This window comes from Ipomoea triloba, chromosome 2 (genome assembly GCF_003576645.1).
Source record: "Ipomoea triloba cultivar NCNSP0323 chromosome 2, ASM357664v1".
Taxonomy (NCBI): domain Eukaryota; kingdom Viridiplantae; phylum Streptophyta; class Magnoliopsida; order Solanales; family Convolvulaceae; genus Ipomoea; species Ipomoea triloba.
This window is the reverse complement of record NC_044917.1, coordinates 15,655,239-15,676,792: the sequence shown is the minus strand read 5'-3', so window position 1 is coordinate 15,676,792 and position 21,554 is coordinate 15,655,239. Positions and strand designations below refer to the sequence as shown.

At 33.5% G+C, this 21,554-nt stretch overlaps 2 protein-coding genes across 2 annotated transcripts; both read right to left on the bottom strand.

Annotated features, from left to right (window-relative positions):
- Positions 1-4,512: 4,512 nt before the first annotated feature.
- On the bottom strand, positions 4,513-7,603 carry LOC116011289. Its single transcript, XM_031250842.1, has 2 exons — positions 7,256-7,603; positions 4,513-5,616 (listed from the first exon to the last, which is right to left on the bottom strand). The coding sequence occupies exons 1-2, from the start codon at positions 7,455-7,457 to the stop codon at positions 4,616-4,618; spliced, it is 1,203 nt and encodes a 400-aa protein (XP_031106702.1). The 5' UTR covers positions 7,458-7,603; the 3' UTR covers positions 4,513-4,615.
- An 8,921-nt stretch (positions 7,604-16,524) lies between these two features.
- LOC116005729 (cysteine-rich receptor-like protein kinase 29) lies at positions 16,525-19,784 on the bottom strand. Its single transcript, XM_031245969.1, has 5 exons — positions 19,451-19,784; positions 18,040-18,250; positions 17,720-17,957; positions 17,457-17,607; positions 16,525-17,126 (listed from the first exon to the last, which is right to left on the bottom strand). Exons 1-5 carry the CDS (start codon positions 19,637-19,639, stop codon positions 16,755-16,757), a joined length of 1,161 nt encoding a protein of 386 aa, XP_031101829.1. The 5' UTR covers positions 19,640-19,784; the 3' UTR covers positions 16,525-16,754.
- Positions 19,785-21,554: the final 1,770 nt, after the last annotated feature.

Sequence of the window (21,554 nt, the reverse complement as noted above, 5' to 3'; positions counted from 1 at the left end):
TATTTGTTCTTTTCCTTTTTGTTGGTAGTGTGTTATTTGCAATTCGGATATTGTTGGTAGCATAGATGACAACGTCATGCAATGAGATTATGATATATGAGCTATGGACTTTCCTTTAGGTGTTCTGCATGGGGTTCATTTGGTTCAACCATTATTGTTGAATGAGTTATTGTGGATAAAGAAATCCCTAGTTTAAGAAAAAATATTAAATTAATTAATAAAAATTTGAAAATATTATGTATTCCAAAGATAGTTTCTCGCCATTATTTGAGTACTTTCATTGCCTTTTTGAGTTCTTCTACTGACTCTGTCATAAGCTACTTTCTCAACCTATTGAAGCACAAAGAGACAGACCCTTCCACATGGGAGTGTACACCGGGTGCCTCCACTGAGGCTCGAACCCACTCCCTTCCACATGGGAGTGTACACCGGGTGCCGCTTGACCACAAGGTCTTTGGCCCCCAAGTAGTTAATATGATTGGTTTCAAACTATTCTTTTTTATTTTTTTTATGATATTAAAAAAATACATATGTGTCATTTTTTGGTGTAACTACTAATTTATTTAATTCAATAAGAGTAAAATAGAGTGATTCCGCTTCAATTTGTTGGATTATTATTTGAGTACTCTCTTTGTCAACCAATCCCCAAGTAGTTAATATAATTAGCTTCAAATTATTTTAAAATTTTTTTCATAGTATTAATAAAATACTTGGTAAATAAATATATAACATTATTTTGTACTATAACTTTGATATTTAATTACAAGATATTGTAAAAGTAAGATAATGGACAATGTAATGAATATCAATTGATAAATTTGAATGTAAAGAATCTTTGCATTAGAGAAAATAAAGACAATATAACTAATGAAATTGTTTATCTTATTTAATTTAATTTTTTGATAATGAATAATTTTTTCAAATAAAGGTATTGTAGACACATAATTCTAAATTAAAGAAATATATATGTATCATTTTTTGTTGTAACTACTAATTTATTTAATTTAATAAGAGTAAAATAGAGTGCGAAACTTAATTATGTCAAATTTGATTGAGATGAGGTTCGAACCTAAGACCTTTGTTATAGAAATTAATGGGTAAGTTAAAAGTTAACGGAATATTAAGAAGAGAATATTTAACGGAAAACTTAACGGATAATCATAAAAGTAAGGTTAAATTAGGTAATCTCTATTAATAATATTAATCTGAATTATCTTAACCATCTATTTGATTAAATAATTCATCTGAACCATCTATTTGATTAAATAATTTGACCATCATTTTTCTACCCATTTTAGGCCTAACTCTCTTTGGCTCTTATTAGTATAGTAGATAATAATAATAATAATAATAATAATAATAATAGTACTAACACAATAACGTATATAAAATAAATAAATATATGTTTATATAACCAAATATACATGTGTGTATATATATATATATATATATATATATATATATATATATATATATATAAGGACATTATAGTAAATTGTCCCATATAACCTAAAATATAACCCTTAACTAAACAAAGTAATATTATATTCCATAATCCAAACCAAACAAATCAGGTAATCTTACATTCTCAAAATCTCACATTACCTTCCTAGAGGTAATCCTATTACCTTGGGTAATCCAAGATTCCGTGAACCAAACGCCCCCTTAAGGTACAAATTAAATATGCAAAATGCATGTGTGTATCATGTTATATGATTTTGTGTCTGGTGTAATAAATTTCTATACCTTATGAGTTTTTATTTTGTACATGATACATGTTAATGTTAATTTGTGAATGTCTAGAAAGTAATGTGAAGGTTGAAAACTAATAGACATAATTGTTAAATGTTTTAAAATTATTGATTATTGGAATAAGTGTATTCAATGAAGATTAGACATAACTGTGAGAATTAGTTAATGTTATTTGAATTTTGAATCAAATTCCCAAGATTAATAGTAAAAATGTTTGTATCATCTATTACATGTTGCTAGTTAACATTAACATGCATCATTTTATTGTGTTTACAGCTATAAGAAAATATGTTCAGTGTTATGAATTTTTGTATTTAGAGATTGAGAGTACTGATTCTGTACCTATTTCATACCCTTAACATACAAAATAAATATGAATATGCATTCGTGTCTCATGTTCTATAATTATGTACCTTGTATAAATAGATACCGTGTAATTGAATTGAATGCTTTGATGTTGGTTTTTTTTTTTTTAAACCTAGTCATATTTAAATTATACATAGATGAAAAGACTTTGAGCAATTAGTAAAATACAATCAAATTCTGTTATGATAATATTTTTCTTATTAATTAGATAATTTGTACAAGTGTCACAAATTTAAAACGTATTAACTGAATAACCAAATATACAATTAAGAATATATAATAAGATTTTGGTTCAGGTGTGGTCGTGCTCTCCCGTGTGGTCACACACCACTCAATGTTACGAAATACACCACTCAATGTTAAGAAACACACCACAGTGCATATTTGTGTGGTGTGAACTGCACGGCCGCACGTGAGAGCATGACCACACCTGAACCTGACCCTATATAATAATATGATATCTTCGTTGTATTATATGACTAATGATTCGAAAAAAATTGCATTAGATTTTTCTAATTTCTGCACTCATAGTTGCCAGCATAAAGTATTTAATTTGTAATTAACATATATAGCTCTCTTGAAACACAAATGCCGTATACCTTTTCTTTCTTTTTTTTGTACACATATCATTTATAGTTTTGATGAAATATTTTTTTCTACACATTATTATGTTATGTAATAGATTTAGATATAACTATAAACATAGCTCAATTTATTTTCAAAAAAATAAATATAGCTCAATCTAGACGAAATATGCTACATACCAAATATTTTACATACTATTAATTTATCAAATTAGCCAAATGCACACACATCAAGTTAAAATTAAAAATTACATTAGATGTTTATTTTTAAAAAATTACATGTACCATTAGTGTGGATTAAATAAACTCTTCTATTCAAAATATATTTTTAATAAAATAAATTTAATTTCTGGTAAGCTAATTATGCTGCGATTAATCCTACCGAAAAATCCATTTTCAACCAACACACATTTCAAACACCAACATCATGCTAACGCATGAATACCTAGAGCTAAAATTAGCATAAAAACAATAGAGATTCTTCATCTGCGTATATTTTCTTAACTTACTAAAACACATAAATCATTACCATTTTCTCTCCTAAACCAACTTAGTGATGAATGACAAATATTTCAATAGATCTTGGTTATATAAAACTTTTTTTCTTGTTTTCTATTGTCATTACCTAAATATTTTCAACGAATCAACCTTACTTTGACTTCTCGTGCATATCCAGCAGCCTCCTCTCGTTGCCTTTTCTTTTCTAGTTCAACTTGTTCAGCCCTTTTCTTTTTCTCATTGATCCTTTGGTTCATTGAGATCAGGAAGTTTTGCTTGCGTTCGGATTTCCAGTGCTTGATAATTCGTGGAATGTTGCAACCTCTATATCTTGCGCCACTTCCCAACACATATCGTTCATAAGGAACACGCTTCCCTTCGGCAGTAATAGTGTACTTGGGCCTAGAGGAAGTCTTTTTAGCACTGCCTCGTTGTCTTCCTCTCGCCATGTAAGGCTGAACATCTCGGGATGATGACCTTTCGGCACGAGATGATGATCCTGGGGCGGAAAGATCCACTTGAGTTACGCTACCTTCAGCTCCTCCTCCATATCCTTCCGCAAATTATATTGTGGACCATGATCATAGGTGATATTGTAGTTGTATTGAAAGGATATTGCAGTTGTATTGAAAAGATACTGTTGTAGTTGTGTTGAAAGGAAACTGCGGTTGCACAGAACAGAGACCGTTCATCCGTTCAACACAACTGCAGTATCCGTTCAACACAACTGCAGTTTCAGATGGATGACACGGTCTCTGTTCCGCGCAACTGCAGTTCCCTTTTTAACACAACTGCAGTATCCTTTCAACACAACTGCAGTATCAGTTCAACGCAACTGCAGTATCAACCATGACCCATGGTCCACGGTATAAGGACTGGCATCCTTCCCGCTTTTCGGCATCATCTGAGGGTCGGCTTGCTGTTGGTGGACCACTCAACATGGATTCAATCAGATCTGATAGTTCTCGTATCTGCCTCAGAGTCATGAGTAGATTGTCTCCAAGAACAGCTTGACTCTCGATGAGAAAATCAATCCTCTCACATAAAAGGTCAACGCTTTCTTTTAGTCCAAACTGACCCTGCTTGATGGCATCCTGCTCCTCTCGGATTTTCTCTAGATCAGCAAGAACTGTTTCGAGTGTGCGCTGCATGGTGGCATTAGATTGCATTACAGCTTCTCTGAATCCCTGAGCACGAGACGAGCAAGTGAAATGATTTTTAATTTCATTTCACAGTTTAAATTACTCTCAATAGACCTCTAAACCAGGGACGGACCCAGGATTACACGATGGGGGGGGCCGATCAGCTGATGTCGTGGCATACACTGCTCTATAAAATACTCATTTAATATATACTAACATAAATCATTACTCTTTTCTTTAAAAAAAATAATAAATCATTACATTACAAATCTACTAAAATTTAGAACGTCTCTCTTGCATATCACGGAAATCATCTATAATTGAATCTATACTAAATTGTTTTGCAATTTGTTTTTCAATGTACACTAACAAACAATCATTAAGAAATTGATCACCCATCTTGTTACGGAGTGTAGTCTTGACTATTTTCATGGCAGAAAATGATCGTTCTGTAGTAGCTGTAGATACGGGAAGCGTGAGGATGAGAGTTACTATTCTGAAGACAAGAGGAAAGATGTCCAACTTTCTAGTTTTCACCAACCATTGACAGAGATCAGAAATGCTTTCTAGTGCTTTAAAATCATGAAGTTGTTTCACATGTTCAAAATGTTCAAGTTGCATTCTTAATTGTAAAATCTCATAATCTGCAAAGTCTTGTGGGTAAAACTTCTCTACCAACTTGCAAATGTCATCAATTCTGAATGCTAAACGCATTTCTTTTGGATCAAGGGATGAACTAAGAATAATTAATTCCATTGCTTTATCATCAAACCTATTGTTCAACTCTTGCAATTGAGAATCAATCACCGCATTAAAAATATCAACTTTGTAATGATGTCCAATTGTTAATTCATCTTGTTGATGTCTAGCCCTTCCTCTTCTTGCAATATATTGAGCATCAAAATCTGGTACAGTTATATTGACATTCTCACAAAAAGACTTCACACTTGAAACTAGTTCATCCCATCCATTATCTCTTAATTTTTGAATAAGCAATTTAGTAGATGTCACAAGATGCATTGCATTCAATATATCTTGAGTTTGGAGTTGCAAAGCTTGGCAGAGCATATTAGAAATCTCTAGAACTTTTTTCATGAGGTGCATAATGAATACAAATTCAAAAGAAGTCATTACCTCATAAGCTGCATCGGCATCTCCACGGTGAGTAGGTGTAGTTCCATCTTCAATAATGTTTAGTAAAACTTCACATGTTGCACTAAACATTCTCATCAAACTTGATATGGATTTCAAATGAGAACTCCAACGAGTATCACCTGGCCGTTGTAAAGAACCAATTTGGTTAAGACCCTTCCCACTTTCAAGCTCATCAATACTAAGCAAATGAGCAATATTTGAGGCATGAACAGCTTTTAACTGGTCGTTGCGCTTACATGAAGCCCCAACAACATTAATAATGGAGTTCAAATGAGTGAAAAAATGATGAATAGGGATGACTTCCTTTGAAGAAGCTACTAATGCCAATTGCAATCGATGTGCAAAACAATGAATATAATAAGCATAAGGGCATTTATCCAAGATTAAAGCTTTCAATCCATTCCATTCTCCACGCATGTTACTTGCACCATCATAACCTTGTCCTCGAATATTTTGAACATCAAGATTATGATGAGATAAGATAGAAAAGATACATTCTAAAAGAACATCCTTGAGATGTGAATTTCTCAAAGATTATTGACTCATCATCACCTCTAAAAGAACATCCTTGAGATGCAAGCCATCTCGTTGCCTCAATTACAGTTCTCAATCGAAGTCTATTTTCAACTACTTCTTGAGATGTGAATTTCTCAATATGTTGTGCAATGTGTGATTGTTGGTTCATGAGATCCGCACAAGCTTTCTCGGCATCTCGATGAGGGGAGGTGAGATCTTTCCCAATATGTGCTAAAAATGAGCAATTTTTTCCATCTCTAACTTTCTTCCATGATCGAAAACCATTGATTGTAAAAGCATGCAATCCGGAAGGCCCCTCTTGAGTATGAAATAAATAACATGGTAGACAAAATGCTGCATCTTTACTAGGAGAATATTCTAGCCAAGAAGGGTATAATTTAAACCAAGATGCTTGAAAACTACGAGCATGCTTTTCTCCCGATTTTGGATACTTTGAAAGCAAACATTGATATGGGCCAGCCTTAATATAAGCTCTCCTAATTTTATCACGCTTGTCAATAGGACACTTCCATATTGGCAGTCGCAATCCCGGATCACGTTCTAATGCTTGAATGTCAAAGTTCTCATTGATTTCAATTCTTTGAGATTTTTCAGGACGACTCTCAGAATTCAATTGATCAATACTTGTAGATGAATTTACTTGAGATGTTGAATCTTCAGAATTTTTTCTTTTAAAAAAGTTATCTATCCTTTGTGTCTTTTTCATTATAGGATCTATAGTTCAATCTTCCTGTGTTCACAAATCAGAAATCACAAATATTCACAAATCACAATATTAATAATTTGGTAAGTCAATTAAACAATTAAATTATCCAAGTCAATTAAACATTAAAATAATTAAATATATAATGCTACTATAATTACAAAAAAATATTTTATTTTTTAAACTATTTACAATTTCGTGTTTTTCTTTTTAAACTAACCAAGTTCAATATGTCTTAAATCTGAATACAATTCCATGTATTATGTATATGCTTTCAACTTCCTTAGTTCCTTCTCTCTTTTTTTTTTCAACATATTTATTAATTTATGCAATTATGCAATTACGATTTCAAAATTCAAACAAGTGTTCTCAAAATTCAACAACTATTTACAATACTAATTCTATAATACTACCCCTAATAAATTTATAAATTCATTCTTCTACAATTCTACAAAATATATAAGAATACAAATTTACAAAGTAATTATTCAGAGCTACAAGAAAATAAAAAAAATTACCAGATTTATTGTTGAAGAAGAACAGAAAATTGATGATTTGAAGATGATGAAACTCAGGAGTCCAAAAAGAGTGACTCTGTAAATGAAACCAGGAGTGAGCTTGCTTAATTTCTTTAGTGTTCAAATCTTCAATTACTCTTCTGAGTGGAGCACTGGAGCCGGTGGAGGAAAGTAGACAACAAGTGATTTCAACTTTCAACATTTGCAAATAAAATAAAATAATAATAATAATAAAACAAAAGCTAGTGGGTTTCAACTTTCAAAAAAAACAAAAGTACTCCATACTTCCTGCAACTCTTTGGCTTTTTCTAAACTAATGACAAATTTTTTTTATGGACTTAAGAGTTAAGAAGGGCGGAGGGGGGGGCAGGGAAATATGTTGGGGGGGGCCAAGTGGCCAACTGGCCAAGAATATATATAATATATATATACAGTATAATAGTAAAAAAAAAAAATTTGGGGGGGGCCAAGGCCCCCCTAACTAACAACATAGGTCCGTCCCTGCTCTAAACCAGTGATTTCTGGTTTGAATGACAACGTTTCTAATCAAATTGTTTGGCACATTTGCACTACAGAAAACAGCTAAAATAATCCCATCCTAAAAAAACATCAACAAATTAAGAATTTGGGGGCAGTATAGACGATTTAGGGAAATCAAAAAGTTCATACTTCATGCAACGAAAATAGCAACATAATACAAAAAATAGTCTAAAGAAACCAAATCACAAAATGGGAATCAGATTACATAGGGTGTTGTCTATTAACTTACCATTCTTCCAGTAAGCACCGTTCTCCCCAGTTGGGAGTTATATGTGAAATAACCTTTTAGGACAAAACAATACACAAAATAATATATATATATATATATATATATATATATATAAAGTTGAGAGAAGGTAATTGTAATTTTCATGTGTTTAACAGATAGAGACATCATACCATCTAGAAGTAACCTTTGTTGCACCAAAATGATTTTGCATGACAAATAGAACCCAAGTTAAGGTGCAAGTAGATTTGGAATTGCGGCAGAAACACGTACAACACAACTCATACAAACTTATCACATCAACAGTTGCTTTTAGGATTGCACGCTCCATCTCCCTTTTATAGATGTATGTAAGGGGTACATAGAGGGAGTCTGCATTGATTATTGTTAACCACTCAACTACCCAAGATTTGAAACTCTCCACATTCCAATGATATATTCAAAATATCTTACAATTCCAATGTATCTGAGTTAGAGCATCCTTAGTAGTGGAGTTATTTCGCGATTTTTGAGAAGTTTTTGTAAGTGGGATTAGGAAAGAGTGAATGAGGGGAGGAAAAAAAAAAGAAATCTGATTTAAAAAATATAATAATAAAATAAACACATGTCCATGCATTTGTTACTCCATTCAACTTTTTTTTTTCTTCGGACCACAAATAACTCTTCATTTGCAGAAGATCCACCTTTCTCTCTTATTTTCTCTATGCTCCATGTGGCATTTAATCTGACAAAAAAAAAATTTGATAGGGATGCTCTTAGATGTGTCTCTTAGATCTAAGAGCTTATTAATCTCCAATGACATTAGAGTTCCATGCTTTGTAATTATATTTATAGATTATATAAGGCATGTTTGGTTGTTAGCGGATTCGTCAAATTTTGACAGATTTGGACATCTTTAGCAATTTGACCGATGATGCTTGGTTATCAAACGCGGCTAATGCAACGTTTGTGGTTGGCGTTTTGAATTCTTCCCCAAAACACCCTCCCTTAATATTTAAAAAAAAAATATTCAAGTTATTTAGACTTCTCTTCTCTTGCCCATCCGATGTGGGATGGGCAAGCGGAGAATTTTAAGGGGCGTTGAGCTCCCTTTTATAAGGGAGCTCAACGCCTTTTTTTTTAAAAAGTTTGCGATGCGGGATCAAAATGATCCCGGCCCACATCTTTTCAGTTTTTTTTCTATTTCTTTTTTGTTTTGTTTATTATTATTATTATTTACTTTTATTATTATTATTATTATTATTATTATTATTATTACGGAGTATTATTATATGTATACCCTTATGGTCATTTTACATGTTAACCGCTAATTTAAACAACTAATTTTATCAAACATTTTTTTACAAACTGCTAATATATTTCGTTTACCAAATCGATAATGCAACCCGCTATTTAATTTGATAACCGCTAACACAATACACTACCACTAACCACCGATAACCAAACAAGCCCTATAGATAGATAGATAGATTTTGGACTAGAGTCAACTGTACAAGATAAATACTAATTTAAAATGGTGTCATTTCGAGGAAGTGTGGTTAACAGCCATGCAAGGTAAATCATACTACATAATATAATCCTCTACTATAATAAAGCAAGATCAAACCGTTTAGGAAAATAAAAGAGTTAATTCCATTTTTTGTCCTAGATTTATAGGTTGCAATTCACTTTTAGTCCTTTTTTATTAGAACATCATTTTTTGGTCCTAGTATTATTGTGGCATGACCATTTTTGGTCCTATATCAACAAATCAATTTAAATATCGTTAAATACAAGGATATTTCGGTGTTTAATTATGAATGTTTTCAAAAAAAAAAATAAACATAAAGAATATTGCGGTTCAATATACTTTGTATAAAAAAGATTGAAATGTCTTTATATTTAATGATATTTCAACGATTTTGTTGCTGGAGGACTAAAATTGGTCATGCAACAATAATATTATAACCAAATGGGAATGTCCGAATATTTTAATAAAAAAAGGACTAAAAGTAAATTATCACCTATAAATTTAGGATAAAAATGAAATTAACTTAAATTCAAATTAGGAAATTTTTTTCACCCAATTAAAACGATGTAGTTTTGATGAATTTGTACAACATTAAATTATAATTGTGAATTGTTTCACAATTACTACAAAATAATATGCATGAATGCATCAAAGAAAGCACGCTTGCTAGTCAATATATCATCAGACTCAAATTCTTATGTCTAACTCATCTCATGGATTGGGTGGGACGGTCCCACAAGAAGAATTTGCCAAAAGGGAAAAAAACAAACTAATGTTTTGCCCAAATACTGTCTATTCCGACACTGCAAGCATTTATAATTATGCGGAAGAATGAATAGCAACTATAAAATAATTTTTTGAATGATAAAGGAAACCGCATCTATTATTCAAAAATTTGCACTAAGTAAATCTCGTCTTGTAACTCTGATAGACAAAGAACCACAATGAAGTAAATCAATATAAGTTGTGTATAACTGACCAGTTCAAATATGTACTCCTTAATATTTTAAAGAATATGTAATATTTTATTTTATTTTTTTAAAAATATGTAATATTTTAATATGGAGTTACCAAGTATTACATATTTACTTATATTTAATTTTTTAGTAATTTGTTGAGTAGTCTGACTCGCACTCAAGAAATAATCCGAAAGCATAGCAGGTGGAGAGTGGGCAGCGGAAATCAAATCAGCATTTGGAAGGATAAATGGCTCCCGGATAAAAACAACCCCAGGGTGAATTCTTTTCCTTGTCCCCTTATGGAAGATGCAAGAGTTGCAGACCTCATCCTGCCCGATGATACCAAATGGGACGAGGAAATATCAGACAAATCTTTTCGCCCAGAGATGCCAACCTTATCATGAGCATCCCCCTTGCCAAGCAGCAAAGTCGTGACAACGTTATATGGTCAGCAAACGATGATGGATGCTATACTGTGAAAAGTTGCTACAAAGTGATTCGTGGTGACCTGCAAGAAGTTCATGCTCATCCATGGGCAGCGGTGTGGCAATTAAAAATCCCACCAAAGGTTAAAGTGTTTTTTTTGGCAAGCTTGCACGAGCAGTTTACCCACGAAAGATCTTCTGCGCAGGAAAAGAGTTGAATGTGATGCTGTGTGCCCTATGTGCAATTGTTCTGATGAATCAATTGCCCATCTTCTAGTGGAATGCGTCTATGCTAGGACTTGTTGGAGACTTGCAGGACTACAGTTGTGCGATCTAAGAGATATCCCATTTTCAACATGGGTGAATCAAATTTATGCCAACTAACCTTGATAAGGACAGTTACTCTCTGTTTGTTCTTATTTGCTGGGAAATTTGGAAGCAAAGGAATGAGAAGATTTGGAACAATTCTTCCATCATCCAGGAGCATCAACTAGTTAGAAGATCAAAGTGTTTCCTAAAAGAGTGGAGAGATACAACAAAGCTACATATTGATCCCCAACAGGCCTGCTGTAATCAAACCCAAAGGTGGATAAAACCTCATTCAGGCATGCTGAAGCTTAACGTTGATGCTAGCTGCAATTAACATACAGGAAGCAGCAATTAATGGGTCTTGGCAGCGTCATCAGAGACGAGGAGGGTACTTTTACTCCAAGGGAAGCAGAAGCAGTGGCCGTTCGAGAAGCTTTAAGCTGGTTGAAATCTCAAAACATGAACAACGTGCAAATAGAGTCAGATTCCCTACAGGTTGTTCAGTCTCTAAAGTCGAAGGGCGGAACTTCTTTTCATTTGATCATTGAGGATATCAAACACCTCTTAAATGGCTTTTTGATAAACACTATTTTTATACCTATTTATATTTGATTCTTATAATAAATTACTTTTATTTATTTAACATTATATTTATTTTTGAACTTTATTTTATATTTTGCACTAATATAATAATTAATTAAATAACTAGGTTTAATGAACATAATAATAAGAATTGGATTTAATTGTTGAATTGGGCTAATTACCTTCCTTTTCATTGCTTTCACTGTTTGGCCCAATTAAATAATTTAATTAATATGTTATTAAGTCCAATTCCACATAAACTTAATTGTTTAATTCTTGGTTTGAATGTTGTACGCAAATATCCAAATTACAGGCGACTTCTTCTACGAATCTTCCGCGATCGATTCGGACAGAGTGCTGCGACAAGGATTCCGCAATCTGCTACGTGCGATGAGCGACCGTGAGTTGCGTTCATGAACGGATGAAAATAAATTGAAGCAAAGGAAAGTTAGGGTTGTTTGTTGAGCTAAATTAGTATAAAGAGGGTAGGAGTTTTAGTAGCAAATCGATCAGTTTGTATAGGATCAATTTATATTTATTTTGTAAAGACTCTCTGCGATGTCCTGTTGAGTTCTTATTTTTCCAATTCAAGAATTATTGAAGTTTGATTCTACAAGACCAGTAAGCTTTATTTAGTCTAAATTATTCTTTGCACTTTATTATCTTCTTCTGTTATATTCATATATATGAATTATTGCTTGATTAATTGTTGCAATAGGGCCCATTGTTCAATTGTCAAGTTATTAAATTGCTAGTCAGAACCTTGAATTCGTAATTGTTTGTTTTGATATTGGTAGCAAATAGCACAATTTGATTATAACTGATTTTCAGTTTGTGTTATGAAGATATATAGTCTAGCTTAAATGAACCGAGCTTGTGAGTTTGTTGGCTAGGATTGGTAGTCTTTCTAGTTCTTTTAATGCTATTAGTAAATTAAATCCTAAGAGCTTGTTTAGGGTTGTTTATTAGCTAGGGAAGTAATTAAAGAGTTTGTTTTAATTACCGACGAAGTAAGGAAAGACAGGTTGTTAAAGCTTGTTAATAACCATAACCAATCTAGTAAATAGTTAAGTTAGTTTGGCTTGCATATCAATATCTGTCTTGTTAGAATTAAACTGATATTATTCCTTGGGTTGGATACCATTTGTCATTGACATTTATTTGATACTTATTTGCTATTTGATATTATTTTCAATTTTCCATTTTATTTTTGCTATTTAAGTTTCGATTCTCATTTCATTATTTATTAAATCTATTGCTAAAGATAAGTCTAACCAGTCTCTGTGGATACGACCTTACTCGTCACTAGTACAATTTTTAAGAGTAAGTATTTATTATTTGTTAGTTTCGACACCCATCACTTTTGTAATGTGTTTATTTTGTTTACCAAAAGATCAGCGAACCGGGTAGCCCATGAATTAGCTAGGCAATCCAGTTCTTCGTCTGATTACTCGAAGTGGTTTCACAACCCTCCTCCTATCATCTGTAATGTGTTGGTTTCTGATTTTTTTGTTTTTCTTTTGATAATTGTTGGTTTCTGATTTAAGTTAATGAAAGTTTCGCTTGCTTTCAAAAAAAAAAAAAAAATTTGTTAGACCTATAAAATAAGAACATTGCACTTTCACTAACAAGTAAATATCCATCTCATGAAACAATCTTACACAAAACCAATCGTATAAAAAATAGAATTGGAAAGAATGGAGGATGAAGATTAATATACAGTGTAGTCCTTTAGAGGTCAAGAAATGGAGGTCGTCACCTTCCTTCATCCATGGAAGAATACGACATTGAATTCCTGGAGTAGTCTTCAGCAAAACTACCACCCCCAGTAGTCCTTTAGAGGTCAAGAAATGGAGGTCGTCACCTTCCTTCATGGACTAATCTCACTCCCTCTGGGTATAGACATCACATGATCACAACAGGGTGCCATTACAGGACCTCTTACAGAGTGTATCACCGAAGAGCAGGTAGGTTCTCCTTACCTGCTTGGCCTCGGCCTTATTAAGGGAAAACTGCCAATAATAGGTTCTTTCGTTAGGTAGTGAGCGGGGGCTTCCCCCTGTACTACGGTTAGGGAATGCCAAGGTCGAGGTCGGCGCGCACAACTGCGACCATAGGGTTGATTACTTTGCCTTGTGCTAGGCGAGGTTGGACTTTGCAAATTCTACTAGGGAGAACATATGTCGATGTTTGGAGTTAAGCCCCCCATTTACCTTTGAAAAATTAAATAGCTTTGGGCTTCTGGGGTGGGGTCGCTAGGTGCACTTTCTCTAGAACAAAAATATCGGCTTGAGACTCCCCGGGGGTCCAACCTGTTCGTTGGTTCTCTAAATCTGTCATACTCCTTCCAATGATTCGCTAAAGGGTCCCAAACCTCATGATGGGGCTTGGGTCCTCACGCATTTAGAAGAATAGTTTGCTAGTCACGACCCAAGCTCCTAGGGGGATCCAAATCCATTTCTTGGGCCTCTAGGACCCCTTAGTCCACTTGGATCATCCACATCGTCCATGGTGGCCGAGCTTCGGTTCTTTGTGCTTATTACAGCTGAGCTCGGGCTCCTCATCCTCCTGGTAGCCGAGCTAGGGCTCTTTGTGCCATGGTAGCCGAGCTCAGGCTCCTCGTGCTCTTAGCAATTGAGCTCGGGCTCTTTACGCCCGTGGTGGTCGAACTTGAGCTCCTTGCACTCGTGGAGGCTGGATCCATCTCGCTTAGTCTCGGAGGGGTTGGGGTGAGGGTCGACTGTTGACCACCCTTGCACGTCGCGGTGCCAAGTTGAAGGGGCTGCACTACTCCTTAGAGCCCCTCAATGAGGCGGTTTGACAAGGTCGCAACTTGTTGGATTATAACCACTTCGTCTTGGAGTCTCGAGGACAGATGTTGGGCAATCCGGACTGATCTTGTCTACCTCGGTTGGAACTACCATCTCCTCATTAAAGTTAAATGGTTTCAATGGTCTAGTCAAAGTTTGAAATTCAACTCCATTTTTAAGTTTAAAAAGGAGATAATTTTACCAAATAAAAAGTGAAAGGGATAGTCTCCTATTAGACTGTTTCACGTGTCTGAATCTATGATTTGATCTAATAAAAATGCGCAATAATTGAATTGCATATATAATCAATACTTTAAGTTTTATATATAATACTTTATAATAAAACTATAATAGACAATTTATAAGAAATAAAGTAATAATATAATAGAATTACAAATATAATTATATGATATATACTTATATATCATAAATATAAATTTTATAGCAAAATTGTAATAGACAATTTGCGAGAAATAAAGTAATAAGATAACATAATTACAGATATAATATATACTTTAAGTTTTATATATAATACTTTATAGCATAAATGTAGTACTTTATAACATAAATGTAATATACATTTTATAGGGAATAAAATGATAACATAACATAATTGCATATATAATCAATATTTTAAACCTTATATATAATACTCTATATCATAAATGTAGTATTTTATAGCAAAATTGTAATAGACAATTTGCATAAATAAAGTAATACTCCCTCCATCCTATTTTATTTGTCTGGTTCAGTTAACGGCGTTTGACTGAAGTTATTTTTAATTCAATTTTTCATAATATTAAATTTAATATTAGTATATAAAATTTATATATTTAGAAACGATATTTTTTGAAAGAATATTTAGAAACTATATTAAAATTATTATTAAATATGAACAAAATTAAATTTAAATATAATTAAAAATTACTAAAAAAACAATGAAAAATAAACATGATAGACAAAATGAGACAAATGGAATAACATAATAGAATTACAGATATCATCAATAGTTTAAACCTTATATATAATACTTTTATAGAAAATTATAATAGACAATTTACAAAAAAATAAAGTGTCATTACTTACAAATATAATCAAACTTTAATCTTAGACAGTTTGTAGAAAATAATAGTATTAAGTGAATAAATAATAGGACTTGGATTCCTTTTTTTTTTTTTTTCTATAAGACTCAAATTCTTATGATCTATGAACAGATACTGCATTGTAATAGAATTAATAATATTCAAAAAAAAAAAATTCTTATGGTCTAACTCATTTCATGGATTGAGTGGGACGGTCCCACAAGAAGAATTTGCCAAAAGGGAAAAAATAAACAAATGTCTTGGCCAAATACTATCTATTCTGACACTGCAAGTATTTATAATTATGCGGAGTAATAAATATAATAAATATAAAATGGGTGTATAAAACAATATTGCAAATATAAAATAATTTTTCGAGATACGAGGAAAACCCACAACCATTATGTGAAGATGTGTACTAAGTAAATCTCGCTTTGTGACTCTAGTCAGCAAACGACCACAATAAAATAAACTAATATAAGTTCTGTATAACTTATCAGTTTAAATATGTACTCCCTAATATTTTATAGAGTAATATTTTAACGAATATGTAATATGTTAATATGGATTTACCAAGTATTACATATTTACTTACTCCCTCTGTCTTATTTTACCTGTCCTATTTACTATTCATTGATCAAACCAACTCTTTCTTCCTTGCTTATTTTTTTTAGTAATTTTTTATTATTTTTAAATTTAATTTTTTGTGTTTAATACTCCGTACTTTTAATATAGTTTCTAAATAATACGTAGTATAAATTTTATATATTAATGCTAAATTTAATGTTATGAAAAATAACTTCAGTCAAGTCTCTTAAACGAATCAGACAACCAAAATGGGATGGCAGTAGTATATTTTTTTTAGTAATTTGTTGTCCTATAAAAAAACATTGCACTTTCACTAACAAGTACTCCATATTATATACGGAGCATTTGATATCCATCTCATGAAACAACATTACACAAAACCAATGGTATAAAAAATAGAATTGGAAAGAATGGAGGATGAAGATTAATATACAGTGTAGTCCTTTAGAGATCAAGAAATGGAGGTCGTCACCTTCCTTCATCCATGGAAGAATACGACATTGAATTCCTGGAATAGTCTTCAGCAAAACTCCCAGCCCCAGAGGACTTGGTGGCACCCGTTTGCGTACTGGCATTTGTGTTCTTAGTAAAACCACTTGAACTCGTGGTAGTCCATCTCCCTAAACGCCCATGAACTGCAGGCTTTCCTGGCTTTGGCAGCGTAAACGAATCACTCGAAAGCATGAGGTGGACCGTGTTCATATCCGGCCTATCTGATACGCTTGATTGGCAGCATAGCAATCCAATCTGAATGCACATCACTGCTTCATCAGGATCGCAGCTCTCCAGGCTGCTGTCAACAAGCTCGAGCGTCTTCCGTGCTTGAAAAAGTGTCCAGGACTGCAGGAGTAGTAAACAATATATACTGTTAGGATCACGCACTTAACACTTACGTCAAAAGCTATAGCTGATGCTAGGTGCCGGACTTGGCCTCCCAACAATCCCCCAGCCACCCGGTGCTAGGATACCACTAGGACCTAGGTGCAGTGCTAGACTTGACTTGGCCTTTTTAAGCCCTTTACCGGCATCCGCCCAACAATCCTCCAGCTACAAGGTGTTAGACTTGGCCTTTACCGGCCTCGTCCAACATATACTAATAATGACTAAGATGTTTGTTTTGGTTGTTTAAGGAAAGAGTTAAGGTTGGCAAGTATGTTGGATGAAACTCACATAGTTTAAGATGTCTGCCTTATCTGCACCAAGCTTCCCCTCATGATTCTTCCTTCCACTCACAATTTCTAGTAACAAGACCCCAAAACTAAACACATCTGTCTTCACGGACAGATATCCATGCATTGCATATTCTGGAGCCATATAGCCACTGCAATCAGAGGAGGTTTTAGTTGTCAAGTAGTTTAAGGGATAAAGTCGATCAAGACACCACCGGGGAAAATGAAACACGTTGGAAGAAACTGAAAGAGATCGATACTCACTGTGTACCGGAAATCCTAAACGTCTGTAAGTGGGTGTCTTCTCCTGGAAACAGCCTAGCCAGACCAAAATCCGAGATCTTTGGGTTCAACTTCTCGTCCAGCAAAATGTTACTGGCTTTGATGTCCCTATGAATGATTCTTTCAGGAGCTTCTTCGTGTAGGTAGAGAAGACCCCTCGCAATGCCAGTGACAATTCGAAACCTTGTTGTCCAATCTAAAGATGCAGCCTTCTTCTTATCTGTGAAATTATATAACTAATTAGGTCTCATATCATGCTAGCTTGATGTTTTCTTATTTGCATCAGAGAGGGTTAAGTTTACCAAAAAGGAAGTAGTCCAGGCTCCTATTGGGTAGATATTCATATACAAGCATCTTCTCGGGACCTTCTACGCAACAGCCTAACAATACAACTAAGTTTTTGTGCTGAATTCTCAATAATAGTTTCACCTCGTTAGTAAATTCTCTTATTCCCTGCCTTGAATTTAAGGACAACTTTTTAACAGCTACTTCTTGACCACTTGGCATCAACCCCTGTGCAGCCAGAAGCATATAAACGTGTAAATAAAACCTCACATAAAAGAGTTAAAACAGCAGCCTGGACCTCTATGTGCAGTAACAAAATGAGCTCAACTGATTTCATTGGCAAGAAACAGTAACAAAACCATTAAAAAAAAGGGAAACATAAAGAAAGAAGGCAGATATATAGGTACACATAGAGAAAGCACCAATTGAGTCATTGGACCGAAGATATAACCACAACTTCTTTCTTCTTTCTTTTGAAAGATGGTTGGTAAATGCTCAGAAGCATTTTGATGAAATGTTTTTTATAATGGCAGGAAGCATTATGAAACTTATGAAATGACAAATGTTGGGCGGAGTCCAGCGTGCTCTCAAAAATGTGTGGCGGTACAAGGAAATAAAGTTGCGCCTTCGCTACTAGCTATAGTTTTTAGCGCAGCGATAAGAGCTTAATCATAACAAGTGGTATCAGAGATAGGTCACGGCTGACCTAAAAAATGTGTGGTATAAGAAAATAAAGTTAGCTATAGCTTTTGGCATAGTGGTAAGTGCTGATCCTAACAACAACAAAGAAGCTAGTGTAACCTTTTAAATATTCAGAAAGATTGTCTATACATGGGCAGACAGAGTGCAACATCAAAGGAATACAATATATAGCAGGAGGAAAAACCAATCCTTCACACATCAAATCTTTTGCAGGTTGTAACTTCAATTCCCACCATTGGAGCAATGGTACAAACTAAAACACAAATCTCCCTCAGTGAAAGTAGAAACATTTTTCATTTTCTATGTTAATCCATTATTTACATCTGATACTTCATGCTAAATCAGACTTTAACCTTTCTCAATCACAATAATATTTAAACCAAAACTTACTCTTGCTATTGGGAAGCTGATTCACATATAGAGGTTAAAATTTTGATCACAGATTCACAAGCCACATCAATGTATATAGATATATGGTTCTGACTTGATCAACGGATTAGTTAAATAATCACAATTTCGTCATGACCAATCTGCAATTAATTAATCGCATTTATATGTATAGGAAGACTAGTCAACATTATTAACGAATAATTGTTGGCCAACTATCATGAACTATGAGATTAATGGCGTAGCTGCCAATTCAATGACTTGTTCTCCAGAAAACGCTTTCAATCTTAGCTGGATTTTCCACTGAAATTTAAAGGTTAATTACTGGACCTAACTAACCTTGTAAACAGGGCCGAAGCCGCCGTGGCCGAGCCGGTTAAGGTCGGAGAAGAAGTTAGTGGCAATCTGGAGAGAGCGGAGGTCGAAAAACAAGTCCGGCGAGTCATCTCCTCCGTCGTTTTCCGCCTCATCTCCGGCGCCGGCGCGGCTTCGTGCGAGTCGGCGCCTCAGGCAGCCGCAGAAAGCCATGGAGAAGAAAGCATCTACTGGGAGGAAATTGAAAACTGGAACTGGGCCACGCTGAATCTATGAGTCCGTGGAGTGGTCGTACTCGTGAATACGTATGTCGTCTACGACAAAATGTGTTACGTGTGAGGCACCAGACGGAAGACGGAAGTCTCCATTTATAGGGTGTGCTCTTTGAACGAGTGAAAAGTAGAAGACTTGTTCATCATTATTTGCTATTGCTATTGCTATTTTTCCCACGGAGTGGCCACATGTCCAACAACAAATTTTGAATTTTAAATTGGGGTAGTAAATCAAGGTGACTTAACCATTTATTAAATGTCTGTTCAAAATTTTGGAAAAAAATATTTTTTTTAAAAATAATTTGTAAAAATTGATTCATTTGTTAAAATTTAATTTAATTTTCTAATGTTTAGTCGAAGGTCAGCAAACTATCTTTTTTCATTTGGCTGAAAGTTATGAAATTGTATTTTTTTCTATTTTCTTGAAAATGAACATATTACTTGTTATAATAATAATAATAATAATAATAATAATAATAAGTGGTGGTGGTGGTGGTGGGTAGTAATAATAATTTGAAAATTATAAAAGAGATAATACAAAATATAAATATGGAAAAATAAATAATCGAGAAAAATGTCTTCGGACTAAAAATTTATCAAGACATTTTCGGCCGAATTGAACCTTTTTCTTGTTAAACATAATGACTTATTTTTTTGAATACCCAATAACAAGAAAATCCAAAAAATGACTTCCAAAAGTCATTTTATGAATTTCCAAACGAATCCTAAGTGAAATGACTAATAACTAGTGCCTACAAAATAAAATTTAAAAAAAAATCCACCATATTGGTGTAACTCTCACACTGTAAATATTGTTCAGTATCTTTACTCATAATTTATTGCCCACAGGCCAACTAAGTTACCCATGCCGGCTTGAATTCTAAATTTCTAATAGTAGAAGATTATGTTTTTTTTTTTGAAAAGTAGAAGAATATGTTATTATTAATTGTAATTTATAGGAAATTTTAAGAATGGCTTAGAGCAACCTCTTTGTTAAGGCTTTTTTGAGGATTTTTTTCAGATCATGTAGGAGAGAAGAAAAAAAAAAAGCAATGTTTACCAAAAAGAGGAAAAAAAAGAAGATGATCTCATACACACACCAATTGGAGCGTATACTGGCACAGAAGGTGCGCCATACATGCACCTGCAACCTTTCTTTAACATTTTTTTTTTGAAAGTAAAACGATTTTAATTAATCAAATCAGAGAGAACACATTACAAAGAATACATGCACCTGCAACATTTCTTTAACATTTTAAACACAATAAATAGGACAAAAAAAATATTAGGAGAAGAAAAAACCCCCCTAAAAAAAAAACCTTCACTTCCATTTGTTGAAATCAAACAATTATGGTTTTTGGTTTGACAAAACCCACCAAAATTCACAATAGTATATGATCTGATCTTAGGCCTTCCACAAGAGATAGTTTCATAGGTTGGTGAGATCAATGTAGATAAAGTTGTTGTAGTATGATTTAGTTAAAGCAGTGAAAATGTTACTCTGAGTTACGTTTAGAGGCTTAATTGAAATTACTTATAATTTAATTTTGTATAATATTATATTTAGTATTAGCCAAAGACCTTGTGGTCTAGTAACACTCGATTGTACCTCTACATGGGAGAGGGTGGGTTTGAACTTAATTGTGTGTTAGACTGAACCCATCCCTGCAATTGAGGGATTGGCAATATGATGTGGCAAATGCCACATCATTTATTCTTTTTTTTTTTTATTTGATGTACAGAATTTGTAGATTTGTATATTTTGCAAATTTGCAAATCCTGACAAAAGCTACCGCAACTGCTGCTGCGGCAGCTTTTGTATTTTGTTTTAAATTTTTGATTTTTTTATGTACTTT